Consider the following 23,242-nt stretch of genomic DNA (forward strand, 5'->3'; position numbering starts at 1 on the left):
AGACAAGCTACCAAGGGTAAAATTTGGTCAATATTATGTTCATGTATGGCATACAATGAATCTAGGAATGTTCATTTAGCAACCAGAAACAGACCTATCTTTGTAAACTCTTGTTTTCGTCACAAATTTAAAAGACAGCGGAGGAGGAAATTTGAAAGCATTTTTGTAGAACCAGAACAACCAGTCTCTTATTCTGTAAAATGTTCAAAATGAATGCACGGAACAAAGGGCAGGGGGTTAAACACTTCGACAGACCCTTTACTGTTCTCAACCCTTTTTGTACACACACTTCACTGAATGCCTACAAAAGACCACACGGAGAACTCGATAACTGCCCAATATAAAATACAGCGCTCTCTCTCGCTCTCTCTCTCTCTCTCTGTCTCTATCTATCTATCTATCTATCTATCTATATCTATATCTATATATCTATATATATCTATATATCTATATATATCTATATATATATATATATATATATATATATATATATATATATATATATATATATATATATATATATATATATATATATATAAGACACGGAATATATAAAATATGAAAACATTTAAAACAGTCTTTTTTTCTAAAGCCTGGGACCAGGTGCGTTTTCCCCCCTTATGAATATTCTAATCATCACTAATCCATGAATTTCGTTCACACGTAATCGCAGGAAAAAAGACCATTGGATAATACAGCACACATGCACACATTTCTAGGAATTGTTTCGTTTGCTGTCTCATTGGTTGCATGGCATAGTCTGTGTAGCCTATCTGATATTTTAATCATAGGCGTATGAGAAAAGAAGATATTTTTGCAAATCAGTTCTGAATTAAATTTCATTTAAATTGCACTGGTGTTCTAGATTTACCCTAGATTTAACTGTATCTTTTGTATTTTCTGCTAGCTGTCTTCATGTGGCCAAAGCCAATCTCACCCTCAACGGTATTTTCATTATAGCGCAGAACGAATCGCTTGGATGCACGCCTGGCCTTTGGGACCCCACTCGCTCACTCGTTGCATTCATTACACGGACCCATCTGCGACGAATCGAATACAGCACGAACATTACAATTCAATCAATTATTTGCTATCGACTGAGCTGCATCCAACCCAGATAAGTCACAGTTTACCTGCTCAGGAATAGGGTATTCTACTGGCTGGATTTGAGGCGCTAAATGGTGACAGAATGGGATGCGAAAACAGAGCACTGAAAAGATACACTTTTGCGCTTTGGATCGCCGCGAGCTTGCTTTTAGTGGACAGCCGAAGAGGGAAACAGCCGAGATGCCCACAGGGATGCACTTGCACCAAAGATAACGCCTTGTGTGAAAATATCAGATCGGTTCCACACAGTTTCCCCCCAGATGTCGTCTCCTTGTAAGTTTTGAAGAAAAGTATAGTTTATTTTCAGCAAACTCTTCAACCGTATGCAAAATTTAATATCCAACCTGGGCTGACATTGAAACATCGCGCATCGCGTAAATGGAGACGTCTACAAAGATTACTGTTCATGTGTGAATTCTCCTTCACTTTTGCCATCAGATCATTTGTGAAGTCTGGATTCACCGAAATTGCGGGGGGAAGCTTCCTACACACGCCAGCCCTTCAGCTTCTGTGAGTTTTTATTCATGTGGTATATATTATTGTGTACCTATCTCAGTTATTAAAGGATGATCGCCATGTTCAGTATCCACATGTCTGTACTAAACAAGTATTGCATGTTTCCCCTTAGAGGGGGCATTTTGGGTTCTTTTGCTCCGTGTCTAATTTAATAAAGAGCCAAAGAGCCTTGGCGTGGGCCTCGTAATGAACAAATGTGTCATGTTTAAATGTTTAAATGACACAGTCATAAGGTTATACCTGAAGAAAGCTTACACTAAACAATCACTGAAATGCGATGACACTTATGCCATTATCATCCATTCCACCAACAGCCATTGCGATGTTAAACAATATGAATGAATGAATCCCACCCAGAAGATAAAGCGAAAAACAGGCAAACAAAACAAAACACCTGCCACCACGCGCGAGGAACCGTCTACATGAGTAGGCAGAGCCCTTAAAGGGACAGGGCAAAAAGAGGTCATATTTTTCGACACCAAGCGAACATTTTGTGTTTGCTTGCAAATGCTGTGTTTTTCTTAAAATATCGAGTTAGCTATTTTATGTTAGACGCGTGTTAACTTGAGGTATGTAGGTATGTACAGAATTTTATATTGCTGCTGAACAAAACCACTTGTCATTTTTACAAGGAGAGCTAACAACTAAATGTTTTCTGTCAGACTCCCCGGCATCCAACAGCGACCCCTATTGGCAAATTATTATAGCGGTCCACTACATCTAACATTAGACTTGTATATTTACGAGCCAGTATATCAGAGCACGGGGATTAAGTGGCATTATAAGAGTTATATTAAGAAATAAGATTATTATAAATATAATACAGAGGTATTCAGATCATACAGTGAAGATATCAGTGAGATAAAATGGTGACTAATGTTAATCCTGTTCGTGTAGAATTTTGAATGTCAGTGCTTTCTAGATAAACATGAAACTTCTTTTTTTTTAGTTTAAATTCTCCTATTATTTCTCCTACATTTGACTTTAAAGCACACATTTAGAGACAATTACACTGGAAAAACCATAGATGGGTTTTACAGGAAAATTAAATTAAATTATGTGCACTCATAGTCCTGCTATGTTTTGTCAAAGCAAACTTTAACTGCAGTTGTTTATCATACTTGAAATTACTTTATTTATGCATGGAACCTAAAATTAAATTAATTATTATATTAATAAAATGGTTGTTATACTTGTAGTAATCTGATTACCATAACACCAGCTGTTATAGCTGATTTAATTTCAAGTAAAAAAGCTACTCTAGTTGTATTGCAACATGCCACTATCTTCCAGGGTTATTTCACAAAGAAATGTTAATTTTGCAAGAAAATGCAAAATGTTTGTGAAGGAATGCAGAAAATTTGCATTGAAACAAGGAAACATTGATTATTTTTTTTTTTTACCTGTCCCTTTAAAGGCCCTGTGGAATGTGATTGTCTAAAATATTCTCATGACTGGGCTTGCATGTCTTGCATGTCAACAATGAAAATATACCAAGTATAAACATCAGACATCACATTCTGTTTCAAACAGAAGTGATTACTGTTGTCATTATGTTTTTTATGGCCAAAAATCAAACAATTAATATTTAATTTACATTAATTTACATTATTAATAGGAAGCCTTTGAACAAGCTAACAAAACAATTATTGATTGGTAATCATAAAGTTTAAAGGGATATTGAACAATGACAAGTGCGTGGCATCACTGCTGACTGGATCTGTGGCTTTGTTTACAGCTTGTTTACAGCCAATTCATTTGAATCTATTGATGAGGATGCTTTCCAGGGGCTACCACATCTGGAATACCTGTGAGATGAATAAACCTATGTTTCTTACAGTGTAGCACCTTTATTTAACACAGCATTGTGAGGGATTGTAACACCAGTGCTTGGTTTCAGGTTTATTGAAAACAACAAAATTGAGTCAATATCACCTCAGGCCTTTAGAGGTTTGAAATCTCTCATACACCTGTGAGTATGTCACATTTTAGGGTGTATTTTAAAAATATACCTATTTTTAATGTTTTTACAGAAAGATTATTTATGCCTGTCTCCTGAGTATCCTCTCTTACCATAAAAAGTAATATTTTCATTTTATCTCCTGATCAGGAGCCTTGCCTATAATAACCTTGAGACATTACCCAAAGATGTTTTCAAGGGTATGGATGCCTTAACAAAAGTGTAGGTATTTAACATTTCACAATTTGCCAAAACCATTACAAATGTATTCTCTTATATTCTATTATAATGCTCATAATATTATATAACAAGTGACAACCTATTCTGACAGAGATCTTCGAGGAAACGTGTTTAACTGTGACTGTAAGATGAAATGGCTGGTTGAATGGATGTACAACACCAATGCTACAGTGGACCAGATATACTGTAGTGGGCCTTCTCTTCACCAGGGGAAGAAGATTAATGACCTGGTGCCTCAGTCATTTGACTGTATAACTGCAGGTGATGAAACATCACAGCTCACCAGTGTTAAAACATTACAACTCACCAGTGTTAAAACTGCCAGCCTTTAAAAATACTTAAGCATGATTTAATTTTTAAAAAGTATTTGAACCTCAATTGTACAAATCTAGAAAGTCAACAAAAGCTTACAGCATCTTGAATAATCATTAGAAACATATTATTAAACTGATAAATTATATTGAAAGTTTTGTTTGGGTTCAAAACATCTTTCTGTGGCAGAGTTTGCTTCCAAGAAGACCCTGAAGTTTGAGTCTATCTCTGTGGAGGCTTTCTCCTTAGGGCATGATAAGTATGCTGTGTTTGCACAGCCCTTCACAGGAACATGCAGCTTCATGGAATGGGACCATGTCAACATGGAATTCCGACCCTATGACAGCATCGAGAGTGAGAGCCATCAAATACACGTCATGGCAATATAAGAGTTGTTCAGTCTAAGAACATAAAAATGTTTAAAGAAGACTATTCCATGATTGCTAAGAAGCACATCACAGTAACAATACTACACATTGTATTATTACTTAAAACTGAAGAAAATATATTTAGAAGGTGTAAAAATGAATGATAAAACTACTGCATTTTTTTTTTTACATTTATTATGTTTTACATTTATTGCTTGTTAGGCACATCCACTGTGGTCTGCAAGCCAATGGTCATCAACAACCAGGTCTTCATTATCATTGCCCAGCTTTTTGGGGGCTCCCACATTTACAAACGAGACATCTCAGCCAACAAGTTCATCAAGATCCAAGACATTGACATCCTGAAAATCCGGAAGCCCAATGACATTGAGACATTTCTTGCGGATGGTGAGTCTTTCTTTGTGATCGCAGACAGCTCCAAGGCGGGATCCACTACCATATACAAGTGGAATGGGAATGGTTTCTATTCACACCAGTCCCTTCACCCCTGGTACCGGGACACAGATGTGGAGTATCTGGAGATTAGCAGCAAGCCTCACCTTATCCTATCCAGCAGCTCCCAGCGACCTGTAATCTACCAGTGGAGCCGGAGCCAGAAGCAGTTCGAACGGCGGACAGACATCCCTGAGATGGAGGACGTCTATGCTGTCAAGCACTTCAAAGTGCAGGGTGAGCTGTATATCTGTCTGACACGCTTCATCGGTGACTCCAAGGTCATGAGGTGGGATGGGGCCATGTTCACTGAGATTCAGACAATGCCCTCCAGGGGCTCCATGGTTTTCCAACCAGTTTCCATTGGCAGCTGGCAGTATGCCATCCTAGGCAGCGACTACTCACTCACCCAGGTCTACCAGTGGGACTCCAAGAAGAACCACTTTGTGCATTTTCAGGAGCTGAACATTCAGGCCCCAAGGGCTTTCTCCTTGGTGTCCATTGAAAACAGAGAGTTCCTGCTGGCCTCAAGCTTCAAAGGGAAGACTCAGATTTATGAGCATCTGATTATTGACCTGAGTAACTGAAGTGGTTCCAGTTGCTGAATGTGTAAACTGAATGTGCAGATGAACAGAGTGATGTGATGGAGATAAGCTTACTGTCAAAACCACTTGTATTGCCTAACTCACTAATGATGGTTCCAGATGATTGCCTCTCTAGAAACATCCTTTGTGTCCTTTATTGCTGTATTCATCTTTTCTACACTTTTCAGTTATCCTCTTTTTACCTTCCCTTAACAAGAGCCATTGTTAACATATTCTCTCCCTGCAACAAATGCTAGTGAAATGGTGTTTACCGAAAAGATATAATAAACAAAAGTATAGACCAAGTGATTAACTGGTGACATCATAACAGGCTGCCAAATAACTTGTTTACATTTTTACTGTAATTGTAAGCAGTTTGTAACATTTTTTATATAAAGGGACCACGCAATTGGGATTTCTCACACTAGTTTAGTGCGCAGAGAGGTAGATGGTTCTTGTGGGGATTCAGACATTTTATTCATAAGGCTAGTCTTAATGCAATAAACCCAAATTTAGTTGTAGAATAGTTTTGTGGTAAATTTAAAAAGAACATTTAGTTCTTTACTTGTTACTTGTTTGTCATACGTGTAATAAACCAACTTAACATTATCACAGGCTCTTAGGTTTATTAACATGGACTTTATAATTGTACTGTGTTCAGCTGATGTCTCTGCACAGACAAAAAACTTTCTTTTCAACAATGGGTAGCTGTACAATAGTATATAGCTCTCTGTCCTTCTCTCTCTTTGTTTCTTTCCTTCCATCCTTCTTTAAGGAGCACTAAATGACCACTGTCATAGTTGGCAGTCGCATCAGTCCTCTGAGAGCGTGTTGGAACGCCGTGAAACAAGGCGGTCGTCCACCTATATTATTCCGCTAAGCCTACATTGCCCATTCTCGCCCTCTAGCGGAGAAGTAGAGCGTTTTCTTACTTACACAAGGTTAATAATTTAACTTCTGTTTTCACGTACTACTCATCGGGGAACAGTGTGACAAGGCACTTTATCAAAGTATGAGCACCTGTTGGAGCTTAAAATGGGTGATTTTAGAAAGAAGACTGAGTCTGTGATTAACACTGATGATGATCCAGGCTTATCGGTTGTCCTTTCTAGAGAGGAGAACATACGAGTCGTAGATCATAAAGTTGATGAAGACGCTCCTTACAGCTCATGGAGGGAGTCTCGGTTGAGGAGTAAGTCTGAAGTGTCTAGAGACGGCGATGTCGGTACGGGCGTATCGCCAGACTCACGGAAGGTGAGTGACATGCTGTCGGGGAGACTGTGTTTCCCGTCGTGTGGTGGGGACAACGCGGACGACGCGGAGACACAGTCTGTTGGGAAAGGTAACATCAACTTTTCGCTTTCACTGTAAACTTCAGTTACTCTGAGTTTAGGTTATATTCTGTGTTTATCTATCTATATGAACGCTAACCGGTTTAATTTAAAACATCTTGGATTATAGATTCGTCAAATGCCGAATGGAACACAGTCTTCGCGCACAAATAGGCATTTAACACGATTAGTGTTTGAAGCGACACATTTTAAAGTAATGATAAGAATGATGATAAATATACCAGTACAGGTAGGCTTGATGATATATAAAGATTTGATTTACTAGAAAGAAGCGAAGGTATCTACCATACTCTTCTTCGCATTGATGGCTTTGTGGGAAAGCTAACATGAGTCACATCAGGAAACAATACCTACTTCAACTCCAAACGAACTTGATAGACCTTTAGCTCCACCGAGTCCCTGATCAACAGACCTTTATTTTTCCAGACCCCATGTGTGAGGTCAGTCCAAGTGATGTTGACACAATTTGGACCATGTCCAATGTTGGCATCTTCATGACCTGCGAATAATGACAAAAAAGGTCAACTTGATGACAGGTAGTAATGTCATTTGGTGCTGATCATGTAATACTTGGTGTTTTTATTTAATATATCTTCACAAGCAAAGGAAAACAAAATCACCTAAACCTGATACTGCTGCATACTGTTTTTCACCCCTTCATTTCATTTCACTGCTGGATCAAAATTCACCCCACAAAGCCAAATCAAGCACTGTGATTCTCATGTTTCATGTTCCTTCATTTGTACAAAAAGCTGGCAAAATGGAGTACAATTTCAGGCTATAAGTTAAGTGGCCTATGATGTTTGATCAGATGATTGACTGTTTATTTGCTTGTCTTTAGCAGCGGTTAAACCAGTCTCTCCTGGTCTGGGTCTCCTCTACAGCCTCCTGGCCTCTGTGTTCTTCTCAGTAGCTTCTCTTCTTGTAAAGAAAATTGAGGGCATACATGCAGTTGAAATTAGTGCAATACGATGCTTTTTCCAGATGCTGTTTGTTATTCCAGCCATGATCTACTACAAGTAAGTGCCTTTCAAGTCATTCCTTGTAAATATTTATTTTGTGGCCATCTACACTCATATGCAGAATACATATAATAACCATCCATCGTGTACATATTTTTGTTTAGAACTGGCTTCCTGGGACCTCATGGAATGCGCATCTTCCTATTTCTGAGAGGTGTCCTTGGATCCAGTGCAATGATCTTGCTCTATTATGCTGTCCTCCAGATGCCTCTGGCTGATGCTACTGTCATAATGTTTAGCAATCCAGTCTTCACAGCGCTGTTGGCCTGGATCTTTCTGAAGGAGCGTTGCACTATCTGGGATGCTGTCTTCACTATCTCCACTCTCACGGGGGTTGTCCTCATAGCAAAGCCCCCCTTCCTCTTTGGGGAAAATTTGTCTGGGATTGAGGGTGACTACACCAACCACATCAAGGGCACAGTAGCTGCTTTCACAGGAGCTGTCGGGGCAGCCTGCGCTATGGTCATCCTCAGGAAGATGGGCAGAAGTGTTCACCACTACCTCTCTGTGTGGTACTATGCTGTGCTGGGCTTTGTTGAGTGCATCATCATCCTGTTGATAATGCACGAGTGGACCTTGCCATCCTGTGGCTTGGACAGGGCGATCCTAATGGCCATAGGCATTTTAGGAATAGGCGGCCAGACATTCCTCACCAAAGCCCTGCAGATCGAGAAGGCAGGCCCTGTAGCACTCATGCGGACTATGGACGTGGTTCTGGCCTTTGTCCTGCAGTTCCTCTTTCTTAATCGCATGCCAACTTGGTGGAGCATTGGAGGGGCACTGTGTGTGATAAGTAGTACCAGTGGAGTGGCACTGAGAAAGTGGTACAGTAATTCCAGACTTAACAACTGAGCACCATTTATCATCTAGTGCTGTTATTTAAAAAAAAAAAAAAAACAAAACCACAGCCTACCTACTTTTAGAAAATTGTTAGTTTTATATATTACTACAGTATATATTAATTTTAAACATTGTTAGCTTGTGAATTAAAATGTAAAATTTATTCTAAATTTTTAAAATTTAGAATTCTAAATTTAAGCATACATGTATATTTATTTTTCTAAATAAGAATGATTCTTATATTTATTGAACTGTTTTATAGAACTGTATAAAACCTGCATTTGCACTAAATGGCTAAATCAAATTTATTGCTGAATACATTTGCTTTACTTTTTATTTGCTTTAAACAGGGGCATTTGTTTTGTCTAAGTATTTGGATATTTTTAATTAAACAAGTTTGTTAGAAAGAGTGAATCTTATATTTTCATGATATCCAGTAGAACGTTTCAAGCAATTATACATTCTTAGAATGTTAATAACTGTGACTTGAACCTTGTCCCAACATATGGGAATATCACCCAAGGTTATTGCACAAACATTAACAAGATAACTATTGACTCAATGATTGCTTTATAATATACAGCCGTGGATTTGTTGTTTCATTTGATGGAAGAAAGATGCAATTCTATTGCATGGTCATGACCTAGAAGCAATTACTATTTACTATATTTCTGTAATTTTACCAGAAACGCTTATTAAAAATGGTTTATTGATAATTCCATAGTGAGTCATGTATATGTTGCCTTAAAACTTTTACTGTGATGTCATATGTCCAAAATTGTGTAGACTTAAGTAAAATCTTTCCTAGGTAAATATATAGTTTCTAATGGCTTTTAAAACCCTAATTAGGAGTACTAGTATCAGTACTAACAATACTTCCTGTATAGTATATTTTAGTCACTTGCTGTAATGTCCTTAGTTTTAATCCTCAGTGTAGGTGTGCCAAAAACTACCCTGCCACCTTTACTGATTGCAGACATGTATTTTGAGAGTTAATGTAAGGGTAAATGAATGGTGCGGTTTACAAGATCGGAGGATGTCACAAGACTGATGAGGGTACACAAATGTATACATGCAATATACATAGAAAGGAAAGATTTAAAAATGATTAAAATAATGAAAAATATATGTGAATAATCAAAAGAGAAATGAAAAAGATTGATACAGATATTCACATACAAGCTTCGGTATGTTCAGTGGCTCTGAGCAATATGGTTTTTAAGTCTTCAAGGTAATATAACAAAAAAAAGTTGAACCGGAGTGTAAAAAGATTTGACAGAGCTTGAAACCTGTTTTTAAACTGTGAGATGTGGGTTTAAGTCCAGTACAGATCAGAGAATTTGTCTTAAGGTAATTTAAATAATTATTTGTTTGAATTATCTTTGCTTAATATTCTGTACTGAATGCATATCAGTGATTTTTTGCAAAATGAGCAACCATTTTTGGATCAGAATATTCTACACGTGCCCTACAAAACAGTAGTGATTCTCTTAATTTTTTAGCAAATTTAAAATGGATTATTTTTACATTTACATTTATAGCATTTAGCAGATGGTCTTGTCCAGAATGACTTATGGTAGTGTTTTCTTCTCTCCATGGACCGAAAAAATAAATACTTATGGATTTGTGATATTCTGGTTGCTAACAGTTGGCTAGATATTAATTATTTCTAAGGGGAAGATTTGACATTTCTGAATTTGAAATACAGACTACACTTTGGGAGCAATTCTAAGGGCTTAGTATCGGAAGATTGTGGGTTCAGTCCCCAACACTGCCAAGTTGCCACTGTTGGATTGCTGAGCAAGGCCCTTAACCCTCAGTGGTAATCAGTCATAATTGTAAATTGCTTTGGATAAAAGCATCAGGTAAATGTAAAGACTGTCCTTTGCACTCACTAAATTATTTAACAGTGTTGCCCTGGCCCTACATTGTATATGTTCCTAATGGTATTCATTAGCAAATCTCCAGAATCTAAAAGGTAGTGTGTTATTTTAATCTTGAATGAATTGAGAACTGCCCACATTTTGTTTTTCTTTATATTCAGTTCTCTTTTTCAGATGGTCAATATCCATATAATAATTATTATAATAAGGATGCTTTCATTAAGAATTAAAAAAAAAAAAAAACAGGAAGAATGATGAGTAGTTAAGAATATTTAAGAGCAGAAGCATTATGAAGGATTGTGTAGAGAGTTAGGAGCAGCAACACTGAAGGATCTGCCACACATAGCTGTGAGTTAGAATTGTAGGAAGGCAAGAAAGCCAGAGCTAGATCTAAGGGTTTGAGAGGGACAGGATGAATGGATGAGCTCAGTGAGATATGTAGGGGTAAGATTATGAAGATCTTTGAAGATTAGAAGAAGGATTTTATGCTTAATCCAGGAGATAATAGGTAGCCAGTGTAGATGCTGAAGTTGTGATATGTACAGCATGTTAGGCAGATGTATGGACTCTTGCTGCTGAGTTTTGAATGTACTGATGATGGTTTAATTCAGCAGAGATTCCTTAAAAAGAATTACAGTAATCAATGAGGAGGAAAAACCAATTGTTTATTAACATTCTTGTATCATTATTGTGTTGATATTGGTTTTGTGTTGATATTTTGCTTCAACGTCTCAAAATCATAGAATTTTCAAACCACTGAACCCTCTTCTGACCATTTGCTCCCTCCATCCCCTCCTTGAATGCCCTTTGACCAGACAACCTTATCTCAGTAAATGGCATTATTTTACCCTTCATGTAGCTTTTTTGTGCATATTTTCCCATGACTGTGAATTGTCTGTTGAATCTTTTATCTTTATTCCTTTGAACAGAGGAGGCTATATGTCTTCCCTTGTTATACACCACTACAACCACTACATGGCATCAGTTTGTATTCCCTTATATTCCAAAATCTTAATGCTGCTTTCTTTAAAATATTCAATGGCAATAAGCCACAACTATAGTTAAAATTTTACATAAACAAAATAATCACATTTTAAATAGGACTAACAAAATATGGCTCTGTCAAATTACTTACATCTCTGTGTAAAAAATAGCATACAGTAGTATTCCAGGAGAGGGCAGTAGATATATATGAATGGATTAAACACTAGTTAGGTATTTAAGGGGTTTAATAGCAAAACACCAATATACCAGCAAAGCTAAATAGTAAGAAGTTCAGCTATCACTATTACCAGTACAGTACACCACACTACTCACACCTCACTTACTTTAAAGAGCCCAAGACCTGATGGCTGGCAGATTTGTATAGCCAGGGCTATATTTATTACATTTAACAATCATTCCCCAAGATTACACATTAGAGTTATAATAGAGAATACTATGCAAATACATTTTTTTGACAGCTTTCAGATTTTTTTGCACAGGAATGTGATTCAAGAACACTTAGCCAGTGTTTCAAAAATATCTCAAATCCTCTTGCTTCTTCTTCTTCTTCTTCTTCTTCTTCTTCTTCTTCTTCTTCTTCTTCTTCTTCTTCTTCTTCAGAACCCCACTAGTAGAGGGTAAATAAAACAAGTCAGAAAGACACACTGGAAAGAAAAAAAGACTCATTACATGTCAGAAGAGAGCTGGGTGCTTTCCTGAACTTATTGCAGTGAATATGTGTTCAGTTCAAGTATACTCAAGAAAAAAACAAACAAAAAAAACCATACTTGAATTCCCTACTCATATTTTCATGGCATTAAAATGCCATGAAAATTGTGTGATTGTATATGATAATTAAAAGGGAAAAGTCATAGAATCCATAGTTTGAAACTCTGTTGGGTTATAAGAAGAATAATGGTTTGGCTGAGAATGGAAAACTGTTACATTCTTTGTAGATTGCATAAGATTTTTTCTTTTTTGCTTGATTATGGAGAATTGGGAAAATCATTACAATTCTGTCCAAAAACACACTTAATATTCACTTCATCTGTAGTCCATGTATTCCACTGAATATTTGTTAGGAACCTCATATCATTTATTAACACAACTGTCAGGATTTTTATTTATTTTATTTCATTTAGATTTAGATTTATTAGTTTAAAAAAAATACTATACATTTAAAACTTTCTGACTATCTAGAGTCATTTGGCAAACTGATCAAAGGAAATTGTGAATGTGGTTAACATTTTACAACAAAACTGAGCACAATGGCATAGAATAACACCTATAACCCTCTGTAATCATAATACCAATAACCCTTCTAAAGCACACACTAACCTTGTTGTATCATAAACAAACTATCTGAAAGTTCAGAATCTTAATTTATACTAGACATATAACCTAAATTAGGCTACATAAAAATGTAAAACAAATATACATAAAACATAAAAATGTTTTCATAAAGGAAATGGTTTTATTAAAACTTGGCAGGCAGTTATTGAGCGTAGTTCCTACACTTCCTCTTGTAAGCAGGGTGAATGACAACTGGAGGAATGGGAGTCTAGGCTTGTAAGTGAATCATTCAGAAAACAACCGTGGGACAATCAAAGCTGCATTTGAATTGTCAGATCTCACAGACCGTTTTCCTTCCCTTTCTTTTACCATATTTAACAACGTCATTGACCATGCTATGCAAAATATGTGAGTCTAGATTGGAAACGTTTGGGTGCTGCAGCTGCAAATGAGTAGAAATGGCACCAAGGTGCATTTGCGTTACATAGTGTGTACTGTTCAGCACACGCGACATACGTTCCAAAACATTAAACACGCTTCATTAGTCTCGTGAATGGAACCAAAACTACGAGCTCTACTGACGACAGTGTAGCGTGTTCAGTATAATCCACAAATCGGACGGTAAATTAAATGACCTGGTAACTTTAATCATTCAAGTATTGGAAAAGTTTAGAAGGTCTGTCAGAAAACAAACACTGAACATCTGGAAGATAGTCCAAAGGGACAATACCCTACTCGACTAGGGCTGGAAGGTGGGTTTGACTTTCTGCTTCAGACAATCCAGCTCTGTCACACCTCCCTCGCGCTCGGGGACGGTAGCGCGACTATTGTCTTAACGGCATAACTGTACTCTTCCTTTGTGCGCGTGTGTTTAATCGTTAAACAACAGAATTTCTAAACACTTGAAAGTAAAATTTCTCTCGCATCAGCTTTCTATCCGAGCTATCCATCTCCACCGTCAGACATTTGACAAAACTACGAACCAGTCGGAAGAAGTTTGCGGAAACTACCCATCTCACACTGTTTCAGGGGTGAGTGGTTCTTTGAAGTTGCTGGCGCGTGTTTGCACGTGTGAATGTGGACGAGTGATTGACCACTAGCTCATTTGTTCAGTTCTGTGTGGTGATTCATGTTGCGTGTAGATCTAAACATCTCCTACAGAAGGTGAAGATATTACGTGACATGCACAATACCAAGTTAAACGCGAAGTCAATGTCAGAAAAGTAACCACGTTAGCCTGTTAAAAATGATGGCGTATATTCTGAAAGGCTGGAATGTCAGAACATCATGATCTCTTATATGATTTGAATGCTTTGAACCTCAGCTATATAATCGATGTTCCAATGGCGAGTTAGACGAAGGGTGCGAGCGAGTTATGATTTAGGTTACTGACACATGACGTTATATGCAGTCCAGCCAAGCTAGTAAAGCTGCTTTGGTAGTTCGGTAGTCACATGAATTAATGATGAGAGTGAACAGAATAAGGTATTATTTATTATATATATATATATATATATATATATATATATATATATATATATATATATATATATATATATATATAATCTGAAAAGTATATTTTGAGCTGCAGGCTACTTTCTACTCTGCAGGTGAGGTGCCACTATTCTTTTATCTCTGTAGATCAGAATAATGTGTTGATTACATTATGAGGGTTTGTTGAATTTTTTCAGTTGACCCTTTGGGCAGGGGTTTTGGAGCTAGAACATACAGCACATTGGTGTTGAAACTGAAGCTGATGCTTTACATCCATGTGACACTTATTTCTTTGAACTTTGGCCACCCAAAGATATAATCCATGAGGGTGCTTGGAGCTGTTTATGTGTGCCTTCAAGTAATTTTCCATGATAAGGACTAATTATGTAATGCTTTGTTGGATTACCTCTGTCCTAAACACATCCAAAAGTACCATACACATTAGTATCAGTGTTGTGAAACTTATAGGCTGAACTTGACACACCTAGTGTATGTAGACAAACTAGAAACTCTGAGTCTCCAGCATAACAGGCACACCCATTGTCCTAAAGTGAGGGATCGTCACGTTGTAAATGCATGATGGGGGAATATATTTTATAATAACTGCATGTATAATTCTGAACTTTATTGGAAACCTTTATAATATAGGGTTATAGCCAATAAATCTTAACTGTTAGTTATTTAAATGATACAGACATTCCTCACATGTACTACCCTACAAACTTTGGCCTGGTTTAGATTGACATTTTAACTTCACATTTTAGATTGATGTTTTAAATTGACAACAACAACAACAATAATAATAACAACAATAATAATAATAATAGCAATAATAATAATAACCACCGAATAAGATTTGCTTGCCAGAACTGTGAGTGTTTACTGCATGACATGGTTTTTGGAAATCCAGATCGTGAGGTGGATCCTTGGCTCAGATAAATCTCTACTCCAGTTAATTAGTAAGTACGCACCCATGTGTGCATGTGTGTGCGTGGGTGCAGTGTCTGTGTCTGGGTATATGTGTCTGTCTGCATGTGTTTGGGGGGGCGGGGTTGTGCCTGCGTTTTTGGGGAGTTAGAGGAGGGGGAAATTCCCGTAATTCCCAAGCATTACAATAGCTTCATGGCCCATCACACAGGCAGCCCTCACACCTCACCTCACCACCAGAGTGGAAACAGTTGAACTGGGGTGCTGATAAAGGTAAGCATTTCAGAGGTACGATTCAAGATAAACGTGGCATTTCGTTTAATTAATTCTGATCTGCAATTTAAAGTTTTTATGGTGATTTTTCATTAGCAAGAGGCAGCTACTGCGTGAGCTTGTCCTGTTTGAGTTCAGATATACAACCTTTTTATGTGTATAACAGTTTGCTTGCTTACAACACAGTCTCAAATGTTGCCACCCATTTGTGTAGCTATAAATCAGTGTAGTGATTTAGCAAGTTGATGTGTCACGTGTAAAACTGAGTGATCTGTTATCAAAAGCCACACAATCTGCTGCACAATCTGCACTGACAGATCTGTCGTAGTATTTAAGGAAACACTACAAGGATTTTTTTTCCTTAGGGATGTGTTTAAATCTAGTCGAACAGAATGTAAGCACTTATGTGAATCAGAAAATAAAGTAATGTTTCTTCTTTTTTTGTTTTGGAGCTTATAATGATTTTCTTTAGACAGTTATATGGTCAGTTTCTCGACAAAATTGTCAAATGTACTAAAGCTTGGCTGTACAGTAGTTTTGGTATTTTTCCTCTTTGCCTGTCATGCATCTCTCTGGAGCCGACTGCCCTTCCTGTCCTTACTTCACTATCTGAAGCGCACGACTCTGGCACTGATCCTTGACCGAAGTCTTAGAGCTGTGTTAACTTAGAGATTTATGAGTGTGTGGGTGTGGGAACTATACTTCAGGACCTTGACTTGCTGAATAGATCCAGAATCAATGCAACCCCCCTCTCTGATGTTTAAGCTACCCCCAGCGAGGCCTCACATTCCAGAGTCACAGACGTGTGATTTAAAAAAAAAAAATTCCCCCTCTCGCTCACCAGTTCTCTGTGAGATTTTGGACAACTGTGTTTTCCTTATAGGGAACTATTTTTCCAGTATATGTGAAAATCTATTCTCTCCATCCTCTTGAGTAGGACTTTGATGAGAGATTTCACATGAATCTCCATGCAAAGTAATAACCAATCAAACCATCAAACAAGAAAAAACGTACATTTATTAGAGGCTGTGATATTCCTACTAAGATTTGTTCTTTTTTAGGGCTTTGTATTCATTTTTATAAATTTGTAAATTGAGTCTTGCTTCAGTGTACAGTTGTTTTTCTGCTTTATTCTCTCTCCTAGCTGTCTGAGGTCTTGAGAGGAGCAGTTGGAGTAAAGAGCACAGTGTTGCACAACCAGGGAGCGCCAGTCTACTCAACTGATTATCTTCTCTCCCTATTTTGGACTGTCCGGTGGAGATACTCTGCCTCCTTCCAAGGCCACTGACTCTAGTTTTTGGAAAAGGAACTTCTGTTTTTCCTCAATCCCACTGACTAACTGCTCTGTGCTGAAGGAAATCTGCCATTGAGCACTTTGTGATATGAGGGGGTGTGTGGAGGGACAGGCAAATATTGACATTCATGGTATCTGTGTGACCTCAGAGAAGGCTGAAAACGTCCTTAGATTCAGAATGGCAGTAAGGGAGACACCATCCTCTTCAGTACAATACAGAGAGCAACTGTTGTCTTTTGGTTACGAGTTTCCTGAGAGGTGCAGCTCTCAGCTCCAGTTCCCCAGTTTATGTCAATTGCCTCCAGCAGAGGACCACCATGACTTTAAATATTGCAAACAGTTTCACATGGACTGCAGAGCAGGAACCCCTTGGGACACCAGGTCCAAGAGCTTGGAGAGCCTTGACCGTTTGTGCAGTGATGGCGCCTGCTGTAGCTGTGCTGCTTCATACCAGCAGGCAGAGGGACTGTGGTGCAGTCAGCCACGCAGGACATGTGGCGGGCCAGTGGAAATGGAGTGGAGCTGCCAGGAGGCTGCCTCTCCCACTGGAGGCCAGGGAGCAGTGCCTCAGATGAGCCAGACCCAGCCGAGAACAGAGGGGTTTTCTTCTGGCGTGACTCACCCTGATGGAAGGCTGCCAAGCTCAAGAGGCTCGGGTGGTGCTCCATGCCAGCTGGAAACCGACACAGCGGAGCAGGGGGAAAAGAGGCTTGCCTGTGCACTTGGCGATGGGAGAAATGGTGTTCCTGGGCCCGTGTCTGTGCCTTCCCCACTGCTGTTACACTGCACGCATGGCTGTGCCTCCAGGCTGGGGGCTGCAATGCGTGACCCTGCAGACTCCAGGTACGGCTGCTGCTGCTGTAAGAGTAGCTTCTCCAGCCTTGAGAGGCTGAACAGGAGATCGCAGGCCAAGCGCCCCATGGCGTGCTGCATGAGGACTCCCTGTCAGGTCTCCGCGGCATTGAGGCTGTCGTTAGCCCAGCACAGCGATAGTGAAGGCACTGTCTCTGACAGCGAGTTTGTGCACAACAGGAAGGAGCGCTCCACTGTCCTGGTTAGGAGGTACCAAAAGAATAACCAGAAGATCAAGAAGACTGTGTGCACTGGCACCAGAGCCATTGTGAAGGCTCTACCCACAGGCCATATATCAGAGAAAACATTTCACGCTGTTTGTAGAACATGTCTCGAGAGGAAGGCATGTACCTTCGTAGCCTGTAATTACAGGAGAGTGCTTCAGGCTATCCAGCTGCAGGTCTCTATGGTTCTTCTCATCTGTACGGGCACCAGACTGGCAGAGGTAAGATCATTTGCTCTTCACAGTAAAGCAGCATGCGGTATGAATGGTTTCTTTGTGGTTAGAAGGTTATTCAGATATTATGAGTATTATAAAAAGGCCTCTTACAAAGTCTGCCATTCAGATTTGGAAGTGAATTCTGGACTAGCGGAATGTTTGTATTTGAGATTGATGTTTGCAATTATGAATGTAATAGTGAAGCTTTTGCTTTGCCATTTTTCTCTTCCATCAAACAGGCTTCATGTCTTTCAACAGCGTTATACCTTACACTAATCTCTAAGAGGTATGAAGACCTGACCTCATCCTTGGGCAAAATATTAGTGTATAGAATAGGTTGTATATAACATGTTTTGTTACAGTCAGCGGGTTGAAGTTTACTGCCACCAGTGTAGATATTTTTGTATGTATTTTAGATTGGAAGACTTGAGTACCTCATCAGTTATTTACTGAATTTTTGTAAGTATATGAAGCCACTTAAGAGAAATACTCACAACATGTATAAAAACCTGAGTTGCGTAACAAATGCCTATTTTTTTATTTTTTATTTTTTTACACCAGTAATGTCAACTACATTATGAATTGTTTTAAAACAGTCACCCCCCACCCCCCCACCCCCCCACTGGCTCCATGGTTGTCTGTGTTATTTGGATCTAACTAATATGAGGACAGCAGACACCACAGGCTGCGCAGAGAGCAGTTCCATGCATCCTTTTCATGTATGCAGTGGAATCATAGATCCCCCTATTGCTAACCATACACTAGAAGACTTCGAAAAGATTCTGAAAAGATTTTTTAAAGACTAAAGTCTGACAACCTTTCACATCTAAAGACAATGACTCATTTTATAAGTCTTCAAGACTGCAACTAGAATATTTCTCATCATGTTCCTGTTGTAAAGTAGAGGAACTGATGAACAATGGAGCAGAAACAAAAGCAGCTTTTGGCAACAGCTGCTCTTGTGTGTGCTGTGGTTTGTTCTGAAAAAAATATCCAAAAAGACAAGAGTGTCCAGAGTCTCCTGAATGTCTCAAGTCTCATCTATGAATGTGTGATGTGTTATCTATGTGCCAGAGCTGTTCCTGTACCTGCTTTGCTGCGTTCTGTTCGGTGCTTGAAAGCTACTGTTGATCATGTTGTCCACATTGCATGAGCCATGACTAAAACCTCATGATTAATATTAAACACAGTTGATTTTATGGGAACATCAAGACAAGTAAAAGCCAGACTTAAGACAGATATTCTGACCACCTTACTTCAAATGATCGAGATGATGGGAGCCTGCCATTTCTCTAGCAAAACTCTCATGACGTTGGAAATTTCTATGCGATGGTGAAATCGCTTCAAAAGTCATTTGGTGCCAGATCAATGTAGTATGTTCAACTGCACTGATAGAGTTGTTTGTGATCTTTCAGCTCTAAAAATCGCACAGATGTATAGGAGATCACACCATGTTGCAGCTCATGGGTATAGGTGCTCAGCAGTTCTACAGTGGAGGGTGGAGGTTTTAGAAGTCTGATGCATTTTGCAGTAGTTGTTCAGATATGTTGGGGCCTATTGGAGGGTCATTCATACACAACGGCAGACAGTTTAGCAATGGCCTTGTGAAAATCTGCTTGTGCATGAGGTTGTTCCAGTGCTGTCTGCATCTCCTATCAGTCAGGACAGTGGAGCCCACTGTTCGAGAGCCAGCCATGGCACTGCACTGGTTAAATAAATTTCCATTTTATTGCTCTTTTGTGGAACTGGAGGCTTACTTTACTTCAAGACTTGTTTCTTGACTTACAATGAAAACACTGAATAGGTTATCTGGGCTCTATTAAAATGAATGTAGGATGGCATTTCTACATTGTTGCCAATATAGACTAAATAAACAACAGAGGAGAGGTTACAAATTTTATAAAGACCATTCAGTAAATCGAATGCATTTTGCATTGGATCTGGAATACTCAGCGTAAATGCCTCCATATATATTTCTTGAGGGTTTTAGCTACATAATAAACTGTATAGTAAGCAGTGGAGCTCTGTGAAACACAAGCAGGACACACATGGAAAGGGGGAGTGGGAAAAGAGAAAGAGAGCAGCTCTGTTTCACCAGGCCAGTTTGAACCCTCTAGAGACCTGAGGTCCAATCATAAAGGTGCACACAAACCTGCATTCTTTCCACGTGAGCTTAGAAAGGTTGCATGGAGTAAAAGCTTCACTGTTTCCACTCCAGAATAATTCACATAATTTATTAGCTGCTGCATTTTATTGGCTGGTTTTCCATAATGTGGTCTTTTGTGTGTTCGCATCAAAATAATATGGCATCTGCTTCTTCTTTGGGTTTGGAGCAAAATACACATTGGGTCAGTTAGAAATCCCCTTTGTTCTATGTATATTTTGCTGCATGTAGAATGCTTTTTCATCATGGACTTGTTTGTTGTTCCTTGTTTGTTGCTAAATTGTTGGCTCCTCAGATAGTGACTTGTCACAGTTCAGTATTGCGTTGCGCTTTGTGAATAGAGGCTGGTGGTGGAAACAGGTGAGCCCCAACCCATGTTAGCACCACAGAGGAGTCGGCATGAGCACTGAGGAATGTGCAGAGATGGTGTTTTCTTCTTGAACACTGTATTATAATTAATAACATTGTGAATACGTTCATAATCAGAAGTCTTTTTTACCCTGCCTTTTTTGCAGGAATGCTAAAAAGTTAACTCATTCCTGCACAGTGAAATCACACAATAAGTGTATTTTTTTGTATTTGTATATTTGTACTGTTGAATTGCAAAACCAGCTTCCCAAGTGTACTGGGAAGTGCTTTTTTCCTTCCCTTGGTTCAGCGGTATGTGTAGGCTCCATACTGTGATATGCAACCCAGTTTGAAATCCATAGCCATGCCTCTACACATGCTGTGGTAGTCCCCTGGGTAGGCTGCATGGAGTGGCAAGCAGTGATAAGGGGTGTCTCGCCTGGCAGCACCCAACTGCCACGTTCAGAAGCACAGCACAGGACAGGGCAGGGCTGTGGCTGGCCCTGACACTCGACACAAAGTATGCTTTGTCTTTTCCATGGATCTTTTCCATTCACATTTATTCATTTAGTGAACTCCACTGCAGCCTGGCATAGAGTGGTTCTATTGGGATTTCTGCAGTATGGTTGACTGGGGCCACAGCGTGTCTGCAAGTTTGAATGCTCAATGTTTCTTTTTAGGCTACTTTTATACTTGAGCTGGTCTGGACGCAGGTCTGTACACAAAGTTTGGTTAAGATTGGTGGAATTTGTGTCTTTTCTTCTATGTCACATTTTGGTAGTGACTAAAAACTAAAAATAGGTGATTATGGTTTTCAATTTTAGCTTTGTCTGGTGAATATCAGCAATAGCTAACAACCATTACCACCATTCATGGACCAAACCCAAATTAGAGGACATCATTGTCAGGGTGTTATATAACTTGGGTTTGGTTCAAAGAAAGCATAACAAATATATAGAAAATGTGGTAGAAATGTAGTTTTTCCATATGAACATATTTTATCTATGAAGCCATTTGTCTGACCAAACATGACTTTATTTGGATGAAGCAATATGTTTGAAGATTTCCTTACATAGCTAATTAGCCTAGAAGCTAATAACCGAAGGGCAGATGGTAGAAGATAATTAAATGTTAGCTTTTTTGTGTTTATCTAGAGAGTAATTTATGAGATGGGGTGATATCTTTGATTGTCACCCAGTTGGGAATGGAAAACAGTTAAGGGGATAAAAGGAAAATATTGGAAGAATCAACAAAGAAGCAGGTGTATATGAAGTTAATTATTTGTAATTCACTGTGAACCTGTGGAAATGCAGCCTAGTAATACACCAAATAACCACCATTGTTTGAGTTGCTGTTGACGTTGTTTAGTCCAGGAATTGGTGCTGCTTGGGCAAATAAAAACACTGGACAGACTAAAACGTCTCCTTGGAGCCCATAGTCAGTCATGTATAAAGAGGCTCATTTGTACGGTTTCGGGTGCTTCATGACCTCAGAACCTGCTGTCCATCACCATGAGGTAAAATGTACAGGTCTTGACTGTTTTCTTTATAATTCAGAAATACATAAATACGATGGTCACACCTTTGGAAATTTGTCAAATGGTGCCGTTATTTTCAACTAGAGAGTATGATGATATATTGAGAACATTACAGTTGTTTTCTGGGACAAAAGTGGTCTGTTTTGCCTCTGAATTCAGTGTTTGAAAAATGGTATATTGTGGTGGACACATACAAATATTGATTAAAGAAGACTTAAATGAGAATTTAGGCAAGATGTCACAGTACAGTTTCATTATAAAAGGAGAGCTGTTATGCCTGTGGTAAAGTGAGATCAGTAGGGGGGCTCAGCTCTGCTCTCAGGGATCTGTCTTTCTGTGGTGGTTGGTTGCAACATTCCTGATCTAATCAGTAAATCTGTTAGTATCTGAATATTAAAGCCAGGTGTGCCTGACTAGGCTTAGAACCACACACAGCGGGAGCATTGCTAGGCACTTGAGAGAGCCTGTTTTTCTCATGTGAAACTCCTTTTCTACAGTTTGCTCTTTCTTGTCCAGCACACCTTCTTATACTGCCCACAGAAGACTCTGTAACATGCTGGTGTGCCCCATCAGGCCTGCTGGATCAGAAGAAGCTTTGGGCCTTGAACTTTCTGTGATCCATGCAAACCACTGTTTCCAAGCCCAGTCCTGGGATAGTGACTTGTCACAATTGAGTATTGCATTGCGCTGTGTGAATAGAGGCTGATGGTGGAAACAGGTGAGGTCCAACCCGTATCCGCACCACAGAGGAGTCAGCATGCGCACTGAGGAATGTGCAGAGATGACGGTTTTTCTTTGTCTCTACGAGGCCTGCATCATCATGGATTAGACCACTGTCATAGGCTATACCACCACATATCCTCCTCATAGGGAGCACCTTCTGAAACAATGACCTCCCAAACTGTTGCACCAAAGTGTTGCTTGCTTAATTGGCCCACTTGCATAAACAACATGCTGCTATGTTGGGTGTGCGAGTTCATTTATTTATTTATTAGTTAAT

At 39.0% G+C, this 23,242-nt stretch overlaps 3 protein-coding genes across 15 annotated transcripts in view; all 3 read left to right on the top strand.

Annotated features, from left to right (window-relative positions):
• Positions 1 to 554: 554 nt before the first annotated feature.
• lgi1b (leucine-rich, glioma inactivated 1b) lies at positions 555 to 6,741 on the top strand. 5 transcript variants are annotated; one of them, XM_027021865.2, is made up of 9 exons: positions 555 to 603; positions 908 to 1,380; positions 1,546 to 1,617; positions 3,362 to 3,433; positions 3,524 to 3,595; positions 3,734 to 3,805; positions 3,915 to 4,084; positions 4,325 to 4,489; positions 4,726 to 6,149. In XM_027021865.2, the coding sequence occupies exons 2-9, from the start codon at positions 1,190 to 1,192 to the stop codon at positions 5,541 to 5,543; spliced, it is 1,632 nt and encodes a 543-aa protein (XP_026877666.1). In that variant the 5' UTR covers positions 555 to 603; positions 908 to 1,189; the 3' UTR covers positions 5,544 to 6,149. The 5 variants fall into 5 exon arrangements, with proteins under 5 accessions (XP_026877666.1, XP_026877665.1, XP_026877667.1 ...); XM_027021866.2 differs by lacking the exon at positions 555 to 603 and adding an exon at positions 6,653 to 6,741 and having other exon boundaries at positions 707 to 1,380; positions 4,726 to 5,193; XM_027021867.2 differs by lacking the exon at positions 555 to 603 and having other exon boundaries at positions 707 to 1,380; positions 4,726 to 4,911; positions 5,078 to 5,183.
• slc35g1 (solute carrier family 35 member G1) lies at positions 6,681 to 9,481 on the top strand. The gene is made up of 3 exons (XM_027021869.2): positions 6,681 to 6,882; positions 7,734 to 7,911; positions 8,019 to 9,481. Exons 1-3 carry the CDS (start codon positions 6,804 to 6,806, stop codon positions 8,764 to 8,766), a joined length of 1,005 nt encoding a protein of 334 aa, XP_026877670.1. The 5' UTR covers positions 6,681 to 6,803; the 3' UTR covers positions 8,767 to 9,481.
• A 4,246-nt stretch (positions 9,482 to 13,727) lies between these two features.
• Positions 13,728 to 23,242, top strand: part of plce1 (phospholipase C, epsilon 1) — a 52,788-nt gene continuing 43,273 nt past the window's right edge. For 7 of the 9 annotated variants that reach the window (XM_027021888.2, XM_027021892.2, XM_027021893.2 and 4 more), the window contains exons 1-2: positions 13,728 to 13,945; positions 16,753 to 18,199. In XM_027021888.2, the coding sequence (XP_026877689.2) occupies positions 16,991 to 18,199 (1,209 nt within the window). In that variant the 5' untranslated portion in view covers positions 13,728 to 13,945; positions 16,753 to 16,990. Of the gene's footprint in view, positions 13,946 to 15,546; positions 15,624 to 16,752; positions 18,200 to 23,242 lie in introns of those variants that run through there. The other 2 variants (XM_027021889.2, XM_027021890.2) reach the window with 2 other exon arrangements.

Source organism: Electrophorus electricus, chromosome 14 (genome assembly GCF_013358815.1).
Source record: "Electrophorus electricus isolate fEleEle1 chromosome 14, fEleEle1.pri, whole genome shotgun sequence".
Lineage (NCBI taxonomy): Eukaryota > Metazoa > Chordata > Actinopteri > Gymnotiformes > Gymnotidae > Electrophorus > Electrophorus electricus.